This window comes from Aptenodytes forsteri, unplaced genomic scaffold (assembly GCF_000699145.1).
Source record: "Aptenodytes forsteri isolate BGI_AS27 unplaced genomic scaffold, ASM69914v1 Scaffold54, whole genome shotgun sequence".
NCBI classification, from domain to species: domain Eukaryota; kingdom Metazoa; phylum Chordata; class Aves; order Sphenisciformes; family Spheniscidae; genus Aptenodytes; species Aptenodytes forsteri.
In genome coordinates this window covers 16,554,887-16,575,432 of record NW_008796044.1, presented here as the reverse complement: position 1 = coordinate 16,575,432, position 20,546 = coordinate 16,554,887, and the positions used below count along the sequence as shown (strand labels likewise).

The following is a 20,546-nucleotide window of genomic DNA, read 5'->3' as shown; positions in this document are numbered from 1 at the left end:
GCTTTTTCTGGTTTGCCCTTGAGAGACACTGGGGACTTTCAGCATTTCCCAGCCTCACTTGCAGCGACAGGACTGCAAAGGGCACCAGCCCTCCTTGCTTATGGAGCTCGATGATTTCTGAGCCCTCTCCCTCCTTGTGTCTTGCAGTCCAACAAAGTTCCCGTCGTGCAGCCGTCCCACGGAGTCCACCCGCTCACCCCGCTCATCCCTTACAGCAACGACCATTTCAGCCACGGCTCCCACTCGCCCCACTTGCCCGCCGACATCAACCAGAAACAAGGTAATGGCACCGCTGGGGATCTGCGCGGTGGGAGGGGGACAGTGCTGGAGACCACTGGGATCAAGGCTGCCACCTCCCTGGTCCCAAATCAATGGGAAAAGCCAAGAGCTTTGGTCAGCAGGGGCATTGCTTAGCAGTAGGAGTTTATTTAGCTTATTGGCAATGCTTTGTAATCCTGGTCAAGGGGAGTTTGATATCGAAAGTGCCAACCCTGCTGATCAAGTGTGCTCAATTCTCTGTGCAAGCTGTCCTGTAGCAGACCAGAGCCTGCGAGATGATGTGTAAGAGTCAACCAGAAAATGGAAAGTAATCTTTCCCTTGACTCATACCCAAACTGTTGTCAGGTTGTCATTTTGAGAAAATAAAGGCTTGAAACAGGAAATATTTTGACTAAATAGGATCGGTGTCTGATAGCTAACTGGATTGTTATATGTGTGTGTCCATAGCCACACGTTATGTGGTTGTCACACGGTTTGGCTCTTTGGGTTCCTGTGTGAGTCCAGGACACGTCAATTAGCTCGTGAGGCTACAGAGGAAAGTACAGTAGGTAGAGATTAAACCCTGAACTGTAAAATATAGGTATGTGCACAGGAATTCACCCCAGCCCATTATTCTTCGTGGGTTACTGGCAAGCTGAGTGTAAAATCAAACTTTTCTCAACCTTACGTTAATGCAACAGCATCTTTCAACATCCGTTGAGATTACTCAGGCTTTTGCACAAACCTGGTCTTGATTTCATGTGAAAGCAAGCAAATTCACAGTTTTGTGTCAAACTACATTCAGGAAGGGATTCAGGGTCCATCAGAGCCCAGAAATCAGTGTGAAAATGGAGGCACAAAACCAGCTGTTGTGATTTGGGCAAAGGCCTCCACCCAAGAGTGATCCAAACTGTCCTGGAGACATCGGCTTCGCTGAGTTAACATCGTTGCTAAAATGATGGGGTATCGAGGGTGCTCTTGGCTGGAGGACATGCTGAATTATCCCTGGTCTGAACCCAGAGGCCACGTTCTGGACTCATCAGGGATGCTGGTGGGGAGGATTTAGGTCCGGTGTAAGAGATACCCAGGCACATCCTGGTTTTCTTCCAGCCAGCACATTGCTTGTCAGCCACCAGAGCATAATAAACTCAGCAAAAAAATATGAAGAGTTAACAAAATAAACCTATTAAAAGCTCAGCTAATGGCAGATTTCTGAATCTCGAGAGGAAGCGTGCAGATTTCTAAGTCTCCAGGGAAGGTGACCCGACAGACCTTCCTTCACGCTGCCTTTGCAGATGCCTCGCAAGAGCACTGCCCCCTCCGACAGCCCCTCGCTGTGAGCTGCCTCCAGGGACTCACTGGAAAGCCTTGAGCAATACGGGAGCAGCTCACCCAAGGATGAGCTGGTTATATCCCTCCGTGGAGGCTATAATCAGCAGTGGAGTAGTCCCTAAGCATTCGTCTCTGCGGTGGGTCAGTAATTCTGGGAAGCTGTCCTCTGGCCGCACACCCGCCTGCACCCTCAGTGCAGGCACTTTCCAGTCTCCCCTTCCCCATTTAGCCTGTACATTTACGTCAGAGGCAGAGGGAGTCTGTCCATCCCGGCGACCCCCCAGGTCCTTTTTATGGAGAGGTTCAGACCATCGTCCTCAGCTGGGACCTGCCTCCGTGGTGCAGCTGTGATCAGCTTTGCATCCCCCATCCCTACACTGCTGGGGCGAGGGTTTCCTTCCCCGTTCATTCTGGATGTGTCCCGTCTCTATTTTCATTGCTGAAATATCTCCCATTATCACCTAGTGTAAGCGCTTGAGAGTCACTGTCGTACTCATTCTCACAGCATCCCTTTAAAGTATTTCACAGTAGCCCAAGGACACACAGACAAGGAAATACAAGCAGGATCTTCTGGTGCCCCAACCACTGGGCCAGCGAGAATAACTTGTGCTCTGGCTTACGCAACTTGTATTGTTGGAGGTCCAGATCTCAGAAAATCCTGGCAGCTGCCTAATGCGGATGCTGGTTTTGTTTGACCTTCAGGGGCTGCTGCGTCCCACTTGAGTACAGCTGTAGGTAAATCTCATGCTAAGTTATATATTCCTTTCGGTTCAGTTATATATTTATTTTAGCTAACTCCTAACAAGATGTTTGAAATCTGTTGGTGTCATTCCTAATTAATAATTTATCATTAATACACCTAGGAGATTAATCCAGACTTCTGAGTTTGCAAACTGCTTGCAACTAATCACCAATTTATTCAATGTATTTATTGCCCAGGACAGCTGCTGGACAGTCTCTGTACACGATTTTTTGTCTGAGGCTCGTTAGCAGTCAGCATTACACGATGCTGCGGCAGAGCTCAGCCCCAGCTCCCCTCCAGTTTTCCAGTCCGGGGGTCAGCTGGGGGCTGCTTTTGCCAGCAGCACCACGGTCGTCTGAGTCCCACCCGCAGCCCCGGCTCCGCCGGCTGTTTTCAAGTCCACATAGTAACGGATAGATGCTGCGGCTGTCTCCTCTGGCCATGCCGCCCATGCCAGCAGCTTTGAAGATCACGCAGGGATTCCCCGTGCGAAGGGTGAATTCCCACCTGGCACCACACCCACCTCCGCCGTTCCTTGGCACCCACAGAGCCCGCAAAACGATTGCTTTGAACAGGGACTCAAATTGTTTAAAATCAAGATAGAAGTGATGCCTGCTGGAGCATCCCTGCTGGCCGCTCACGTGGGGTCCCGGGGGTGACTGATGGGAAGGGGCTGTAGGAACGGCTTTGACCATCAGTTGTGCACCTGAACAGGCTCTCTGGGAAGGGCAGAGGGATGTCCGGAGTCCATCAAATCCTTACCAAAGCAAGTTGCTGCTTGTCCTCAGGGTGGCACGGAGCAGGGATGATGCTTGTGCAGGAGGAAGCTGCTTTCCCCACCCCGTTACACCAGTGTTTGTGATTCTGCAGCAACCTGGATGACCCACCACATCCCCACAGTGAGAACCACAGCAATAAAAAGGGCAATTATAATATCCTGCCTCTTGCAGACAGCTATTTCACATATATGCCCTGCTGCCCACAAGTGCCCGTAGATGGAGCAGCCAGGGGGTCAGGAGCAGTCCGGGTCAGCCGGGGAGCGCGGTGCTGGGTCCAACTCATCTCCTTTTCCCTTCTCCCAGGAGTGCACCGTCCTTCCCAGACCTCAGACATCCCCGGTTTCTACCCCCTCCCTCCCGGTGGAGTTGGACAGATCACGCCATCGATGGGATGGTGAGTGTGGAGTGCTTGGCCCCGCGCAGCCCCCAGCCCACCGGCTGCTCTGTACGGGGGACGGTTTATTGAACAAACTGTGTGCAGCCGTTCTCCGTAACCTCCACGGTGCTTTCCCCTGGCTTCATCCCTTCTGCGTGCTGTGTCATGGGGAGGAGGATTTAGCCCTGATTTAGAGATGGGGAGCAGATCCATGGAGAGGCTGAAGGCTTTGCCCCAGCTGGGCCATTCCTGGAGCGAGGTTACAACCTGCCCGATTCAAAACCACCTCTTGCCTTACACCTAGCTGCCTGTGCGGATTAGGAAACGCAGGGAGAGCTTCCTACCCACCTCTTCTAATCACAAGAAAAGCCTCTCTTTTTGAGTAGGAGGTAATTTTCTCCCTCGCTGGGGTTTTTGACACAACCCGTGCTTTTCCTGAGCATGCTGCCAGTGTGGCGTAATCCAGCGGGATGCTCCATCTGCCTCTCAGGGTCTGACACCCGGGGAAAAAATACACTGTGGCATAGACCTGCCCCGGCAAACAACCCCGGTACCCGCAGCCTGGCTGCGGCACAGCCGGCGCGGCAGCACCCGCTGCCCCAGGGGGGACAGGGAGGGAGGGACCATGAGCTGGAGCACTCCCAAAAAGTCCCCCCTGCATGGGCCAGCCCTGAGGAGCATCCCACAAAGCACAGCCCGTTGGGAAACCTGCCCCAGGGACACGAGTTAAAAATACACCGGGGTGTGCTCCGTGGTCATTGCCACTGGCTTTTGTCACCGTGATCGTAAGCACACCGAGGGAGCAGGTCTGGCGGGCGGTGCCGTGTGGGCATCGTCACTCTTCAGGTTAATGTTTAATTCTGGTCGGTGACGCAGGGACCTTGCAGAGGCTCGCGGGGAGGCTGGTGGCTGCAGGCAGCGGGTCGGGGTAGCCGGAACGGGGGGGAGAGGGCAGGGAGGGCGATCGCGGGGGCAGGCAGCCAGATCCCCCCTGGTGCTGGCTGATAAAACCCCAGCAAAGCCTGGCGGAGACCTCCAGGTACAAGAAGGTATTGCAAAATGGGAGAGGCGAAGTATGTTAAAACACAAAGTAAAATGTTAGCTTTTTGTTTTGTTTTGTTTATGAATTTCATGTTCCAGATATTTAACCACAAGGAAACAGAGGCTGAGGCCTTTGATACAGAGTTCGGCTTCAAAGAGATTACATTTTGCCTTCTGTGCTAAATCTGCTACTCTTGGGCGATGAGTTAACTCCTCATATGATGTGATTCATCCTCAGGAAAAACAAGTACTGGGGTGACTGTGCTATAACATGAAAAAAATAGTTGGGGGTGAGAAAGGAGCCTGTTTGCCAAATGCAAGGTCCGCTCTTGGGGTGGGATGCTGTTAAGGGCAGCCCTGGGCGCGCAGAGGGGAAAATGTCTGGTTTGCACGAGGTTTTGTCGTTCGGTTCGTGGCAGAGGGAGTTTGCATTGCTGAGAGCTGCTCCAGCATCTGCGGGGTTTGGCATCCTCAAGCAACCTCGTCAGACATGTTCATTAGTGACTAACAGCAGATACGGTAAAGCAACAAACGGCAGACCAGCCTGACGGAGCAGAGAGCAGCACCTCGAAGCGCGTGTGTCTAATAGACACGCTCATCCTTTTGCCTGCCCAAAATTTAGGGAAAGAGCCCCAAAACCGCTCCTGAAGTGTCCAGTCATCAGCCGAGGCTCAGCACGTCGGTGCGGGTGGGTGCAGAAGTGGCAGCGCTGACCCCCGTGCAGGAGGCAGCGGGCAGCAGGGACTGCATGCCGGGGATGCTCGTGCGGGGGATGCTCACGCCGGTGCTGCCGAGCCAGGGTGGCCACGTGCGGGAAGCAGCTTTCCCTCCGTGAGCTGGCGGGCAGGAGCTGGGCAGAAACAGGCTTTGTTCTCGCCGAGTGCTTCGGGAGGAGGAGCTGCAATCACTCTCTCTGTAATTAGCTGGGATGACAGTCGGATAAAAGTCTCCGAGAGTCCAGTCGAGTGAGTTTTGCTCGTGGGAGCCTGGCAACAAACATCAGCCAGGAGCCTGCGAACCGTGTCGCTCACCCGCTCCCCGGGCCGAGCGGCAGCAGCACCGCGGCAGCCCCTCCGCAGCCATCCCATGCCTTTTTTCCAAGCCGCCCTCGCATCACTGGATGATAAGGGCTGTAATCGTGCATCCCCAACCATCAGGGATTGATTTTGCAATTGCATTAATTTGCACGTCAGAATCACTTTGAATGAAGCCGCGAGTGCCCGGCTCCTTTTCTATCCCGGTATCTCAGCTTCTGCAGTAACGCATGTCGCTTCTGGATTAGCTCCGAGTGTTTTCTCGGCCCTGGGGCAGCCGCATTCAACTTCAAAGGTTGTTTCGGTTTCCCGATGCGCGGTAGCACTTGGCTGTTTGTTGGTGTGTTTATACCCGCCGACATCTAAGGGGTGGGAGAGGGCTTCTGCCTGGCAGGGTGTAAACAGAGCCCCGCCGCCTCGGCTGCCTTTCCTACAGACAGAGGCTGCAGATTTCGGTCAAGCTGAGACACAGCAGCTCCCGGAGCGGCAGAAACAGAAACCTCCTTCCTCCCCGGCGCGGCTGGAGGGCCTGACTGCCACGGCGCTGTCGTTATTCCTCTTCAGGGCAGAAACTGTCTTTAGCCCTGAAAAATCCCTGGCATCCAGGAGCTCGGTCCTTCACAGGGCAGCGGGGTGGCACCGCACTTAATGATAATGGGCTTTTTTTGCTTATTAGAGCTGAAAATAGCTGGTGCTGGTCTTAGGCACAGCTCTGTGCAGGCTGGCTGGAGGAGCACGAGCATCTGCACGGGTTTAAGCACCCCGTCGCGTCCTCCTCGGGCATCTTGGTTTCCATGCACAGTTTTAAGCTGGGAGCATCTTTTGGCAGGTTTGCAGCACAAGCCAAGGTATTTTTGAGCTGTCTCCGTATGAAAACGTGGGGGTTTCCCTTGCTGGGAACAAGGAGGAACTTCCTGCATAGTTATTTTACTATTTCAAAAATAATTTCCAGCTCCAGGTCTGCTACATGCCCAGTCCCCAGTATGAAACAACTTCCAAAAGAAATGTAGGACCGAGCTTTTTGGCTTGTTTAAAAATGACGGGCATCCTTAAAAGGATGTGCTGGGGAAATTAGAGCATTTCTGAAGCATGTACGAGGGCAGAGTAGGTGCTTTCTCTCTGGATGCCAGGAGGTTCCCGTGCTTGCACATCCTCTCGGTGCAGCCCACGACCGTGCAGCCTCTTGTGCACCACACAGCGAGAGACTCTGACCAGGCTTTAGTTTTTTGGTCAAACTGTGCTCTTTTAAGCAACTTCTTCTGTGCGATAGCAACGTCTCCTAATTTTTCAGCACACCTCTGCATTTTGCGTTTTAACAGGATAAACTCAAAGCTGCAGTGTTACTCAACACCGGGTACAGAGGGGGGGTCAGAGTTGAATCCAACCTTTGCAGGGAGGCCCAGCTTCCCCCAAAACAAAGTCCCAAGTCCCGCGTTGCCCCTTGAGCCCAGGGCACACCCCGAGCATCCCACCAGGCAGAGCTCCTGGGGCATCGGTGCTCTGAGTCCCCTTAGCAAAGGGTATCTTTAGGAAACACCACGTAGCTGTGGATACTTTATAGACTCTTTCTTCCCGATCCCAGGCAGAGCCAGTCTGTCTATCCGCTCCCGTCATGTGGATTTAGACAGCCGTATTCGTCAGCGCTTTCTGCTGGGGCTTCTTTCTCCAGGTGAGTATGAGCTGTGTGAGACAGGGCAGCAGCTCGGCTGGTCTCGCAGCTTGCAGTTTGTGTGATAGGAGCTTGCAGCAGACCGCGGCCACCCAGGGACGGCCACGCACCTTCCCCGGGCAGCCGTGGGAAGGGAAGGAGCTTTTAGGCAGTGCCCGGTCCAAAGGGCAGCCAGGGGAATATTGAGCATCCCGGGAGGATGCACAACGATTGGGTTTTAATCAGCAGAAGTCAAAACAAAGCCAGAAACCCCTGCCTTCAGCTCAGCACTGGGAAAAGGGGGTGAAATCCATTGCTCAGGATTTTGCCTCTTGTCACTAACCCTAATAATGAATATATCCCTGCCGCCACCACCGCTGAGTTTTGCTCTGCAGAGAGTGATCCGTTTTATTTGGTCTCAGCCTTAAAAGCAGGACAGGCAGCAGGCAGCAATTTGCCGTCCTCCCATCGGCACAACTCAGCCCTCTAAGATGTAAGCGCAGCTCCTGCCTCCCCTGTCCCATCATCGGGCAGCACGGGGCTGGCACGGCCATGGGCCGGACCCTGCGCACGGGAAGAGGTCGGCAGGAGCTGGCCACGTCACTGCCCTGCTTCCCCCCACGAGGACCTGGTCCTGCAGCACGACCCGCCTTAAATACTGAGCGGGTTGAGCCACATAGCACAGGCCTGGACCATTCATACTGCAAGTTTATGGTCACCCAGGACCAAATTTTGCCCTCTGTAAATATACCCAGACCCCAGTGATATCCCGGTGAGCAAAATACATCCCCTGTGGATGGAAATCACAGAGCCCAGCCCCTCCGGGCGTGCTGGTGGGCAAAGCCGCCGTGGCTCCAGTGAGGACGGCAGCGCTGCGGGGATGCCTGTGCACGCTGCGTGTGCTCATGCACCAGCTTTCGCTTCTGCTTCGTGTTGTCCTGAAGAGCTGTTAGTGGAGGATTCCCACAGGAAAACCATGCAAACCCTTACCCGTGCAAACCCTTACCCATGCAAAAACCTTGATCCATGCGCCCCTCGATCCATGCAAACCCTTATCCCTGCAGCAGAGGCGAGGGAGCACTGCCAGCCCTCCTTGCTCTCTGAAGCATCACTTTGCCCAGCCTTGAAGGCAAAGGCCGGAGAGGAGCTAACGGTTCCCTGCGGAGGCCCGGCAGCCTCCCCGAGCCCGGCACAGGAGCTTCTGCTCGCAGGATTTTGGGGCGGATTTTGCAGCGCTGCTGCAGCCGAGAAAATACACCTGGTCAGATAAGGATCAGACTGTGCTGGTGGATTAAATTAAACAGCTTTTCTTTTCATGCCAGCATATCTAATGAACAGTTCATCTCCCATGGGCAATTCTGCCATCTCAAGCTGCAGTCATAAAGTGGCAAGCTTGGCAAAGCTGACTGCGCTGGCTTTACCCTCTAAAACTCTCGAGAGAGCTAATGAAGCTTGAAAGCTAGCGAGACCTCTCGTGATCTCAGTCCCGTGTTGGTGGAGAACATTGCTTAGGCAAGGTGCACCTCCTAGAGTTGCAGTTTGGTTCATGTTCAGACTTATTCTATTTCTGTTAAAAGAAAGGTGCGGGGTGGTCCTAATCTCTCCCATCCAAACCCTGGGTTGAGTTTGTTGTTCCTTTCTGCAGTGCTAATAAGACATTGCAGCAACAGAGATCTGAGTAGCTGAAACCGCTGGTTGAAAGCGCCCTTGATCTCGGTCAGGCTGGCTCCTGCTGCAGGCTGGTTTCCTTGCCACTGTGCGGCACCCGGACCCTTTCTACCCACGTGCCCGTGGCTCGGCCGGCCGTGCCCGCTGCCAACGTGGCGGGGGCGGCCCAGGGGTGGTGGGCACTGCCTGCCCCGCGCCAGCCTGGCAGCACCCGCGGGTTTGCTTTCCATGTCCTCCGCTTACCATCTGCTTCTGCCACGTCAGAGTGCCATCTCGTGAGACACGCCGCTCCAGCTGCCCGAGCATCCCGAGCAACCCCGGCGCAGCCCTCCCGGCGTGGCTCATCCGCTCTCTGTTGCAGGTTCACTCACCCGCTGATGCTGGGCTCCGGCATGCACACCACCGGCATCCCGCACCCCGCCATCGTGCCCCACTCCGGCAAGCAAGAGATGGAGCACTATGACCGAAACATGTAAGTTGGAAGTGCCGGCAGGGCTCAACAGCGTTAGCGCCTTAATACCCATTTCATTTATCCCTATTAATGCTTGCATGGGTGGGAGGATGGATGAACACTAAGCTCTGCCTGCGTCAGGCAATGGCACGCATCCGAAGCGCGGCTCTCAGGCCCCCCCATCCGCTCGTGCCGTCGGGTTGGTTTGGTGTCGAGTCTTCCGCTGAGCTTGGTGCCACCAGGCAGCCGGGCTGGAGGGTGGCTCTGACGCTGACAGCTCCTCTTTTGATCCCACCAAGGAAACCTCAACCAGAACCAAAGAGAGAGAAGGAAGCCAAGAAGCCCACTATCAAGAAGCCCCTGAATGCTTTCATGTTGTATATGAAAGAAATGCGGGCGAAAGTCATTGCCGAATGCACCCTGAAGGAGAGCGCTGCTATCAACCAGATCTTGGGAAGGAGGGTAAGAGCATGCGGGGCTCGGTGCCATCGTCCCAGTGCGGCATCCCCGTCCCTTACAGCTGCTCTTAAGCACGTAACAAGTACCTGCTTTCAAACCCGGGTGCTCTTATCCCTTAAATGCACGGAATCAGATGTGCCCCAGAGCAGGGCAGCTGCGGTGGGGACGGGCTGGGAGGGCTGATGCCGGAGGGGACCACCGGGCCACGTCTCACCACCGCGCTTGTCCTTGCAGTGGCACGCGCTGTCCCGGGAGGAGCAGGCCAAGTACTACGAACTGGCTCGCAAGGAACGGCAGCTCCACATGCAGCTCTACCCCGGCTGGTCTGCCAGAGACAACTACGTGAGTGGCTGCCGCGGCTCGGACCCCCTCCCCATGGCATGGCCAGAAGTGACCCAGGGGGGCTGACAACTGGTATTTGCCAAACAACCCGCCTGTGCCTGGTAATGCCGTTCCTGATGGCACAATAGCCATAGAAATTCACATTTCAGGAGTGTTTTGAGCATCCTCTTGGCTCATTGCCTATCTATAGCTTGAATGTTGTAGCTCCCCAGCTACCACAACTGTTTGTTCGCTTATTGTCCAAGTAAATACAAGTAGAAAGGAAGAGGAACTTTTAAATGATGTGGATGATCTTTGGAAATACAATTTTATGGAAGCCTACTGCTTTGTGCATCTCGGGCAGCAGCTGAGACATCGGCCCAGTGGGATCAGAGCATGGGGCAGAGATGGGGGGGAGAAACTCGGGGTGGGATGGCCAGGGAGGCTGAACAGGCACCCACAGCCTGCTCAGCTCCATTTGCTTTGTGGTAGCATCTCGTTTATCAGCTTTAAATCATGGGGCTGGGTACGGTGGGCTCTGTAGCCTTGGGCACATGATGCTGAGCCCCAGCACACGCTGCAGATTTGGGGGGATTTGCCAGATTGCGGGCTGACGCCTCTGTTCTGCAGGTTTAAAACTAGTGCAGGGTGTCTGCCCAAGCTGTGCTTATGGGAGCGTAATAATAATGGGAAATAATTTTTTAAAAGGCAAAATAGGAAAGTGTAAGCTGCTTTGTATGAGTTGTAGTGCAAACCTCGGTCTCGCAGGCTGCTCGGGTCCAATTTCAGACTCTCCGTGGGGTTGCATCCCAAGCAGCAGCCCCATGTATTGCAGGGCACATAAGTGGCGCTTGCAGGATGACAGTCACTGAGCTTCTGTCTGTCCCTCAGGGACGTTGATCCCACCCTGACCGATCATTATTTGAGGTCCCTGACCAAATCAAGCACACCACCTTCAAAGTATTCAAATGCAATTTGAGCAAATGCAGACAACAGCACTGCTCGCTCTGTGAGCTCGCGAGCTCAACACAGCTCTTTGGCGGGCCTGTTTCCCAACCAAGGTTGCTGTTAGGGAAAAAAAAACCCTTTCCAGATTGAAAAAAGAAAAAAAAAATCCCCCAAACCAGGCAGTGGCTGCTGAGTGGAGCAGCTGAGCCACACAGCAAATAGCAGTGGTTCTCAGCAGTAAAAATTAACTAGTGCAGAGGGCCCTGAAACATGCTGAGTGTTGGGATCATGTGTTCCCGTAGCCAGAAGAGCTTTCCCTGCGTTCAAGGGAAAGAAGGGAAGCTCCCACCTTGATCTTCCCCAGTTTTGGCTGTGGCAATGTACATTGCCGCAGCAATCAATGCCAAACCGATCCCCGAGGCGTAAGCAGAGAAAAAAACTGCGTTTGTTTTTTATAGAGAGCCGACTTGACTCTACATCTAAAATAGTGCCTCTTTTTGGAGGGGGCTGTGGTGGACCGGCCACGCTGGCATGGCCGGGGCTCCCAGCGCTCCCCGCTCCCTGGGGAGAAGCGGAGGCAGCTCCTGGGCTGGCCGGAGGGACAAAGCTGCTTCGCGGCTCACAGTGGTAGGGCCAGCACTTGGGAAGCCTCCAGGCTACTCCATGGAACATTTAAAGATTACTCTTTAAAAAAAAAAAATCATTTTCTCTTAGCTATGTTAATCACTTCAGCAGCACCGTGTTAAACGAGGTTGCATAGGTGTAGCGGTGCCCCAGAAGCTCCGGGTCTTTTCTAGTGGCTTTCTCAACTGTTTTTGCTCACAGTGGTAGGGCCAGCACTTGGGAAGCCTCCAGGCTACTCCATGGAACATTTAAAGATTACTCTTTAAAAAAAAAAAATCATTTTCTCTTAGCTATGTTAATCACTTCAGCAGCACCGTGTTAAACGAGGTTGCATAGGTGTAGCGGTGCCCCAGAAGCTCCGGGTCTTTTCTAGTGGCTTTCTCAACTGTTTTGATCTTACATGCCTAACGAGCTCATTAGAGACCTGAAGCAAAGCACACGTAAGTCTTCAGATGTCCGTCCATCCACTCTAGGGCTCTGCCCTTTGATCTAAGGCTCCGTCATTTCCCTTGCAGCCACTTTCTTCTTCCCCCTGGGAGCCGCACAGCGAGCACCCATCCAGCCCACCCTGACCCGAGCCCTCCTTCCAGAAAGCCCAAACTCCACCATGGGTGAGAAAACGCCCTTGGACAGACCAAAAACACCCCAAAAAAACACAGGGCAGAGATGATGCAGAAAAAGCAGAGGTTACGGGAAGCCCCCAGCCCACGTTTCCCTGCAGCAGTACAGATATCCCTGCCTCCTTGCAAGCACAGACCAGGAGCTCAGCATCCATATGCGGCTTTGCAGGATGAGTGCTGGATGCTGCCGCCCTCCGGAGCCGCCCTTAGAGAAACCGGGGCAGCACCAAAGCTGCCCCAGTTTCTCTAAGGGCCCCTCCGGAGGGCGGCAGCATCTGGAAAGCATCAGTATCTGGAGGGCAGCGGCATCGCTGAGAGCAAGACACCATCTTCCTCCAAGACCAAGTGCATCCTCCATGGAAATCTCAAACCCATAGCATCCTTCATCTTGGCAAGGGCTGGTTCCTTGCTCCAGAAGTTTTCCCTCCGCGGCTAGCAGGCTCTGAAGGCATACGTTGGCTCTCCCAGCACCGGCAAGCAGCTGCTTCAGGTCTTGTGGTCGTTGCAAGAGATGCTTTTCTCTCTGGAGCTTGAGCAGGGAGGAGGAGGAGGAATATAGGTCACTTCTGCAGCACGTGATGCGGATATCGGGCAGGAAATACAGTTGCTCCCACACCGAAGAAAAAGCTTACCGCAGCTCGGAGCTTTCCACCTTCACTCAAACCACAAGGAGTCATATAAAAAGTCACGGGTCAAAGGCAGCCCTGTGAGCTGCCTGCTCCACGCAGGCCAGATTTGCTCCTGCGCCACTGTGCCCTCGTTAATAAGCTCATTAGGAGATGACGGGAGTTGTTGCATGTTGTGAATCAGAGAGGCAGTTTGGGGATAAAATCAGGTTTCTTGTTAGTGAGGGAAGAAAACAGAAGAATGAGAGATGGGTCCAGAGCTGCAAAAGCACTGAAATAGATAAGCGTTGTTTAAAAATAAATTTCTGGGGATTTCCTAAAACTTTCTTTCCCATTTGAAATCAGGGATGCTCCTTCTGGTAACACATTATGGAGCAATTTCTGTTCAGGTATAAGGCACCACATTAAAGCACATACTGGAAATGGGGAAGGTGCTAAAATGGGCCAAGTGCTTTTTAGAAACATAAAGAGGGAGGAGGAATAAGGATAGGCCAGGAGGATCAGCTGTTGATCATGCTGCCTCCGTTGCATGTGGTAAATCTTGTTTAATTCTATTAATCTAGTTAAATCTATTAATTAAATTATCTATTAATTAATTAATTAAAGTGATAATGGGTGGGATTCCCAGGTGAGACGCATCAGGGTGGACCAAGGAGGACTAGCAGGAGTTGGCAGAGGTGCTGAGCAGCGCAGGCACAGGCGCTGGGTTTATTATAGTCATTTTGCATTCACTAACGTTTTCTCTTGCGCCCTCTTACACTGCCTGCAGTGTAAATCAGGGTCTCAGCTGCGTTTGTAGCGTGGTCGTGGACTCATAAAACAGAGCAGGGGAGCAGCGTGTTGGGAAGAAGAACCAGAGGCACGGGGGGTGGTAGCAGGGACGCGGCCGCCATCTCCTCTGAGTTCCCGTCGCTGTTTCTGCGTACGCAGAGTGGTTTTGGGATGAATCAAAATGCCAGTGGTGCTGGATCCAGGGGTACTGGAAATGAGGGGTTATTCCTGAGAAAAGGAGCATGCCCGGAGCAAATTTGTGCCGTGTAAAAGGCAGCCATCGGCATGTGTGCAAACACAGCTTTGGGTGGTTGCTTTGAGACTTCCTCCTGGGTTTCTTTCCTGGAGCACTGGACTGGGCAGTGGGGGAAAGGAAAGGGATGTCCACTTTCCTGGAGCACTGGACTGGGCAGTGGGGAAAAGGAAAGGTAGATAAACCTGAGCAGGTCCCCTTGCAGTGATTCCCAGTTCATCTCTCACTGGAACGGGCAGAGCCGGTGGCACCGCGGCTGTGTGCAGCCGAGGACCTGGCCGCTTGCCTGAGCAGCAGCAGCCTTCCCCAGCAGCCCGATCCATCCCCCAAAACCCTGCGCGGCATGCTCGGTCTCCTGGGAGCACGGACTAACGGCCTTTCCTTTGATTTCTTAGGGGAAAAAGAAGAGACGAACACGGGAAAAGCAGCAAGATTCCAACTCAGGTAAATGCGGCAGTGCCGCCGCGCGTGCGCCTCGGTGGCTGTCCCTTCACTTCTGCTCAGAGGGGATAGTCCGAAGCAGTTGTTGTGTTTTACCATGTTTTCTTTTATTCTCCTGAGCTTAACTAAAGAAATACACATTTATTTTTTTTAAGACGCAGTAAATTAACATTTCTGCAACTTTTTCATAAACATATTTGAATTAGAACATGGGTAGTGTGTGAAAACTGAAAAGATTAGATTTTGGCAAGTGCATCACTTCATATAAACTATCACTAAAGGTAATCTATTCAAAACATCCAGGGTGACTGTCCCCATCAGCCCTACAGACACCATTAATTAAAGAAAACTCCTCTCAAATGCATCAATATTGCGTGCGGGACTAAATGCAGTGACAGGATTGAAGATCGCTACCCCAAATTTCGTTTTCTTTTCAAAGTAACCTAGAGTTCAAGTCAAGGCATGCTAAAAACCAGTATTAGCTGCTTCCCTGCACCACGCTGTTTATCAGAAAAGGCCCTTTTGACAGATTTCAGCTGGTGACACGCACATTCCCGCTATCCAAGGGACGTGTTCACATCACACATCCCATCAACCATTCCCATGCTGGTTTCTGAAGCATTTCTGCCATATCAGGAATAACTAATACCTGTTCCAGTAAATATTCATTATAAAGCATCGACAGACTGCCCTTGCCCACCGTGGCGTCATGTACACATGAAGTTAGACGGCCTGTTTCTTCCAGTATGCCCATTCTGTGATTGCCTCTTGCCTATAGACTTAAACCGGAGCTTTTCCCGCTCTGCAGCCTACCCGTTCATTACTGCTCATTGCTCTTACTTTTGGATAAAATTAAGTCATCCAGATGATAGGCTATTGGCTTTCTAAGCAAAACACTAGTTCTCTCTCCCTCCAAAAATGCTCCCTGGGGAGGGTCCCAGCTCAGCCTCTTGCTCTCCTGGGTTTTCACGCTGCACGGGGATGCAAAGACCTGTCGCACCCAAGACCTTTTGGGGACCCCAAGGTGCACAGCTGGCTGCATCTGGGCGGTTCAGTTGTTGGTGAGGACATGGGAGTCCAGCTCTGGTGTTACTGCTGTGGATTGCACATCCACGCGACCAGAATCCTGCAGCCTGCATTAATTCATAAAGTTCAGATCTGGGTTTTCACGCTGCACGGGGATGCAAAGACCTGTCGCACCCAAGACCTTTTGGGGACCCCAAGGTGCACAGCTGGCTGCATCTGGGCGGTTCAGTTGTTGGTGAGGACATGGGAGTCCAGCTCTGGTGTTACTGCTGTGGATTGCACATCCACGCGACCAGAATCCTGCAGCCTTCATTAATTCATAAAGTTCAGATTATCTATCTCGTTAATTTAATGAATCGCTGTTGGATGACCTCTTTGAATTGTCCATAAAAAGCAATTCCATGATTGTGTCCCAGTAATATCTTCAGTTTAGTTAACACTGTTGATCTCATTCAGTGCCTAGACTGATAAGGGGAATACAAGCTTTTAGGCTTATATGTTGTGTATATAGATATTTATATAGCCATATGTGTGATAATTTCACCCGTTATGGACTGGAAACCAACTGCTGGTCGTACACAACAGGAGACACTGGTGGTGGCTGAAAGAGGGTGCTATAATCCCATTTATAGCACTAGAGAAAAAACCATGATGTGCCTGAAAGCAAATAGGGCTTCGCCCTAATGACTCCCATAATTATACAGCAAAACTGCAACATTTTAGGAAAGGCCGCGGAGAATAGCTTTTCCATGAAAACTGGAAGGGGAATGGCGGGGGGCAGAGTAGAATAATCCAGGCCTGGGTCTTGTTGGCACTAACTCTGCTTTCGGCCTGCTTCCGCAACGTTTCCTCCTCTTCTTTTCCGTGCGCAGTCCGAGCTCGCTGGCAGCCCCGTTTAGTCACTGCTGGAAAGGCAGGGAGCAGGTAAGGATGCAGACACAGGAGGCAGGCAGCGCCTCTGGGATTTGGCAGCTTTTCCAAACTCAAGAAATTCAAAGAGCTGTGAATTTCCCCGTAATTGCCCGTATTTCCCAGAGCTGAGGCCGTTTCCCAAACCTCCTCCTCCAGCTGCCAGCAGTGATCACTGATATTTGCCTAACGATCACTTTTTTCCAGGAGAGATGGTGCCGGCACCGTTCTGTTGCAGGAAAGAAAATTGGATTGTAGTCTGTTAGTTATGTGTTAAAGTGGCTAAAATGATGTTGCCTCTTTTCTTCCTCCTGCTCCTCCTCCTCTTTGTGCCTCTGCCTTGCCCATTCTCCGCCACGCATGCTTCTGTGTTCAGATCCTGCCTCTCCTAAGAAATGCAGAGCTCGCTTTGGCCTCAACCAACAAACGGACTGGTGCGGCCCGTGCAGGTGTGTATCAGCATCTCCTCGCTGCTGGGGTGCTCCTGGGTGAGCGGGTTCGTCTCCGTGCGTGCTCCTGCAGCCGTCCCAGCGCCGGCGAGGGCTGCTCCGGCCAGGCGGGGATGGGGTTTTCTCTGGGCATCGTCAGGAGCTGTTGTCCGAGCTGCAAGGGTCAGGCTGAACCCTGGGTTTCTTACACACACACACCCCCCCCGGGCAATGTTGGTGTAATGCTGTACATGTTCTTTGGCTGATGGACTTCCCTGGTGTTAAAAGCTTATTTCCAGGGTGGAGACCTCTGTGACGCTGATGTGGGGCTTTTTTCCCCTGTTAGAGATTTCCTATTGCATAAATAGCACCCTAGGGCCAGCAGTGAGTAGTTAATGTGTTTATTTTTCCTATTTATACTGGGGCTAACCATGTATTTTGCGATCCACCTCTTCTTGGCCCTGAAGTTTTGCAGTACCCACCGTGGGGTGGGAGCGCCTCAAGCAGCGAGACAGTTTGCAAGCGCCCTGTGCCTTGGGCTTCCAGGGAATGGACATGGCCAGGCGATAGTAAAGCTTAGTGCATCAACTAAGTGCTACCTGGCTCAGGGGGTCTGCAAATGCAGCCAGGCAGAAAAAGCTCCTGGGGGGCTTCTGGACCTGGGCACGGAAGCATGGAGGGGCAGCAGCCTGGACAGAGGTCTGTGGTTCATAGCACATTTTTATACCAATGCATTGAGGACTCCAGGAAAAGCTGGAAGTAAAGTATTGCTTAATGTGCTTACTGCAGCTTGAAGTGACTAAAATCACTTAGTCTACCCAAATCTGAACCCCAAAGCGCGGCCCTGCAGTGTCCTGACGGTGCTTGGCCACTGCCCTTGCTGGCAGCCCGAGCGGCGGCAGCAGGAGCTCAGATCCCTGTGGCTGAGCCCGAGGTGAGCTCCCCTCCCTGCAGCCTCCGGGGTGCTGTGCAACAGCAAACCTCCCCGCTCGCCTTTTATACACTGGGTGATGTCATCAAGCACCAATTTTTAATGGATTAAGAATCTGGACAGAGCTTCCTTAATGTCTCATTAATACTTTACCTTGAATGTCCAGAGAAGGATTTTTGTGACCCCCCGTCACTTACACGGCAATGCCACCGAGCTGAGCGCCCCGTACCGCAGCGCAGGGCACGGCTGCAGCTCTGCGGCCAGTTCCTCCAGCTTCACTCTGCCTGCGTCTGAACTCTCTTAATTCAGCTTCTCTTCTGCACTGCTTCCCGATTAACACAGGCTGCTGAAGTGCTCGGACACCTTAGCATGCTTTTATTTTTTAACCTTTGCCTCTCGAACCCTGGTTAGTCACAGCTGTTCTGCAATTCCCCGTACTAACGTGCTGCTGCCGGCTCAAGGGCTCCTGTCGTACGTGCTCTGGTCACCCGCGGAGAGCAACTTCCACCGGAGGATTTCCACTCCACAGGAGAGGTGAACTAGTTAAAACTGGGTGTTCCTGCTCCAGAGCTTTCACCCTCCTCCCCTTCACCCCGGGCAAACTGCCCCAGGGTGCTGTAGTTCCTAGAGGGAGAGGGATAAATCCCTTTAGCTGTGTAATAGCCACGTCAACCGTAGCCCACTAACCGGTTCGTTATCAGCAATCTGTAGTATCAGGTCTGCTTTTTCCCCCCGTTACTTTGAATCGAATCAGTGAATCGATGGACAGATTTGTATCATCTTAAACAGGTCATTGCAACTCCCCATCCTGCAGCTACTCCTGAGATGTCCATGGGAAATACAGCTTCTCCTCGGGCTTGCCTGCTCTGGGAAATTACAGCCCGTTAAAATAACCGCAACTCCCCATCCTGCAGCTACTCCTGAGATGTCCATGGGAAATACAGCTTCTCCTCGGGCTTGCCTGCTCTGGGAAATTACAGCCCGTGTAAAATAACCTCCGAGTTAAATATTCAGTTCAGCAGGGCTGTTGTGTTTAATATCGCATTAATTGGGTCACCACGGCTAATGATGACACTGACAGCAGTAATAGCACTTCTCTTGTTCACATCCAGTGCAAAGTCATGTTTAATACTGGACTAGTTAATACATATTCTAACACTGTCTAGTTTTTCATTAGTAAGATCAAAGAAAGGTGTATGCCCGCATTAGCAAGTTCTCCATTTGATCTGTTTTCCTCAAATGAGACAGCCGAGGCAGGGAGCCGGGCGGGCGGAAGATGTTCTTTTTAGCTGTTGTAGCTGTAAAGTCATTAATACCCTCTCCAGCAGAGGAATTGTTCCGTCACCACTATTAAGGTGACATCTTGAGAGCTCTTTTGTTTAAAACTATACTGAGATGCTTGAGGACCCATAGCAGGTGACGTGAGGGATCTGTCACATGAAGAGAAGGAAAACCAGCTCAACACAGAGTATGTGAAGACAACATGAGACAGTGCGAGGGCCTGACTCTGGATAGGCAGGAGTGGTTAAAGTCATCTGGGCATATGAGATGACAACTGGAACTCGGGCTAGATATTCCTGTTTTCGATACTAAACAGCAGGATCATATCGAAACCTCTCCTGACGTTGGATCGGGACACAAGGGATGTGGAGAAATCATACCCAAATCCAGTTACAGCAAGGATGCTGTGTGACACGTATTTTTTCAGACCCCCAAATGATAACGTATGAACAAGTGGGGAACCTGAATGTCTTCTCCAGGGGGGATGAAGGGAGGCTGGTCCCCGCTCACCAGGTGCTGCTGTCTTCGGGATCTTCCCGGTCCCAGTGGACTTCTTACTAGAAAAGTGGGGCGAGGGGAGGAGAGTTGCCACCGATGGGGTACTTTTCTGTAAAAAAACCTTTTTGTGAGTAAATCTTCCCCGGCTGATGAGCTCTGTCATGCTCCACGGAAAGGAAATGTGGAACTGAGTCTTTCACAGTGGCGGGTTCATTCAGGTCCTTCTTCTGCCTGATCTTTCCCTCCAGCGTCTGTCTACGTTGTGTTTTGTACTTGGACCTCTGCTTCCTAAGGGAGAGATCGCAGCAAACGTTTCCTGCCCAGGAAAGCCACGGGCTGAAGTGTGAACAGTTGCGCTGTCGGGGCTATTTTTTCCTTAGCTTAGTTAGCAGTTTAAAAGGTGATCTACCCTCCGAAGACCGACAAGTCTTCTGAAGGGCTCAGGACTAGTCTGACATCCAAAGCAGGACCTCAGACAGCCTCGGACCATGCCTTCCTCCAAGCCATTTTCTTCCCTCTTCCTGAACCTCTGTTGAGCACTTTCAACTCAGCTGTGTCAGGAATGAATGTAAAGTATTTTGAGAGGCAGAGATGGCCGAGATCAGAGGCTTTTGCTGCAGAAGGAAGAGCTAAGCAGATGATATATGGGGCACAAGTCGAGGAAAGTGCTAGGAAATGGGCCGCAGGCAAAGACGCTCTCAAGACCTTAAGAGTTTGGGCTGACTTGCGTTGCCTTCGGAGAAAAGCCAAAAATGGTGCGGGGGGTGGGGGGGGCAGTGTCCTGGCAGTGCACGACCTGGCACTCCTGACCACAGCGATGCCGCGTGCCCTGTCCGAGCGGGCACAGCCCAGGGCCGGCCGTCTGCCGTGGCACGTCAGCCGACCGTGCCCCGTAACACCACGTGCACACGCGTGTCCCGCGTGCTCTGCGGCAGGCGGGCGTGCGCTTACGCACTGGGGGGGGGACGACGGACATTTTAGTCTTGAACTCAGTGAGAGCACGTTCGCCCCACTCAACCCCCCAGAAGCAGAGAAGCCTGGATGGTGGCATTAGTGCTGGGCTGGTGAGAAATGACCTCCA

At 52.6% G+C, this 20,546-nt stretch overlaps 1 protein-coding gene across 2 annotated transcripts in view; it reads left to right on the top strand.

Moving 5' to 3' along the window:
- TCF7 (transcription factor 7 (T-cell specific, HMG-box)) overlaps positions 1 to 20,546 on the top strand; it is a 75,289-nt gene that overhangs the window by 50,352 nt on the left and 4,391 nt on the right. Inside the window, exons 2-8 of one of the 2 annotated variants that reach the window (XM_009285927.2) lie at positions 148 to 280; positions 3,415 to 3,505; positions 9,240 to 9,350; positions 9,629 to 9,791; positions 10,023 to 10,130; positions 14,347 to 14,395; positions 16,704 to 16,776. In XM_009285927.2, coding sequence (XP_009284202.2) covers positions 148 to 280; positions 3,415 to 3,505; positions 9,240 to 9,350; positions 9,629 to 9,791; positions 10,023 to 10,130; positions 14,347 to 14,395; positions 16,704 to 16,776 — 728 coding nt within the window. The remainder of the gene's footprint in view (positions 1 to 147; positions 281 to 3,414; positions 3,506 to 9,239; positions 9,351 to 9,628; positions 9,792 to 10,022; positions 10,131 to 14,346; positions 14,396 to 16,703; positions 16,777 to 20,546) is intronic. The other variant, XM_019473831.1, reaches the window with a different exon arrangement.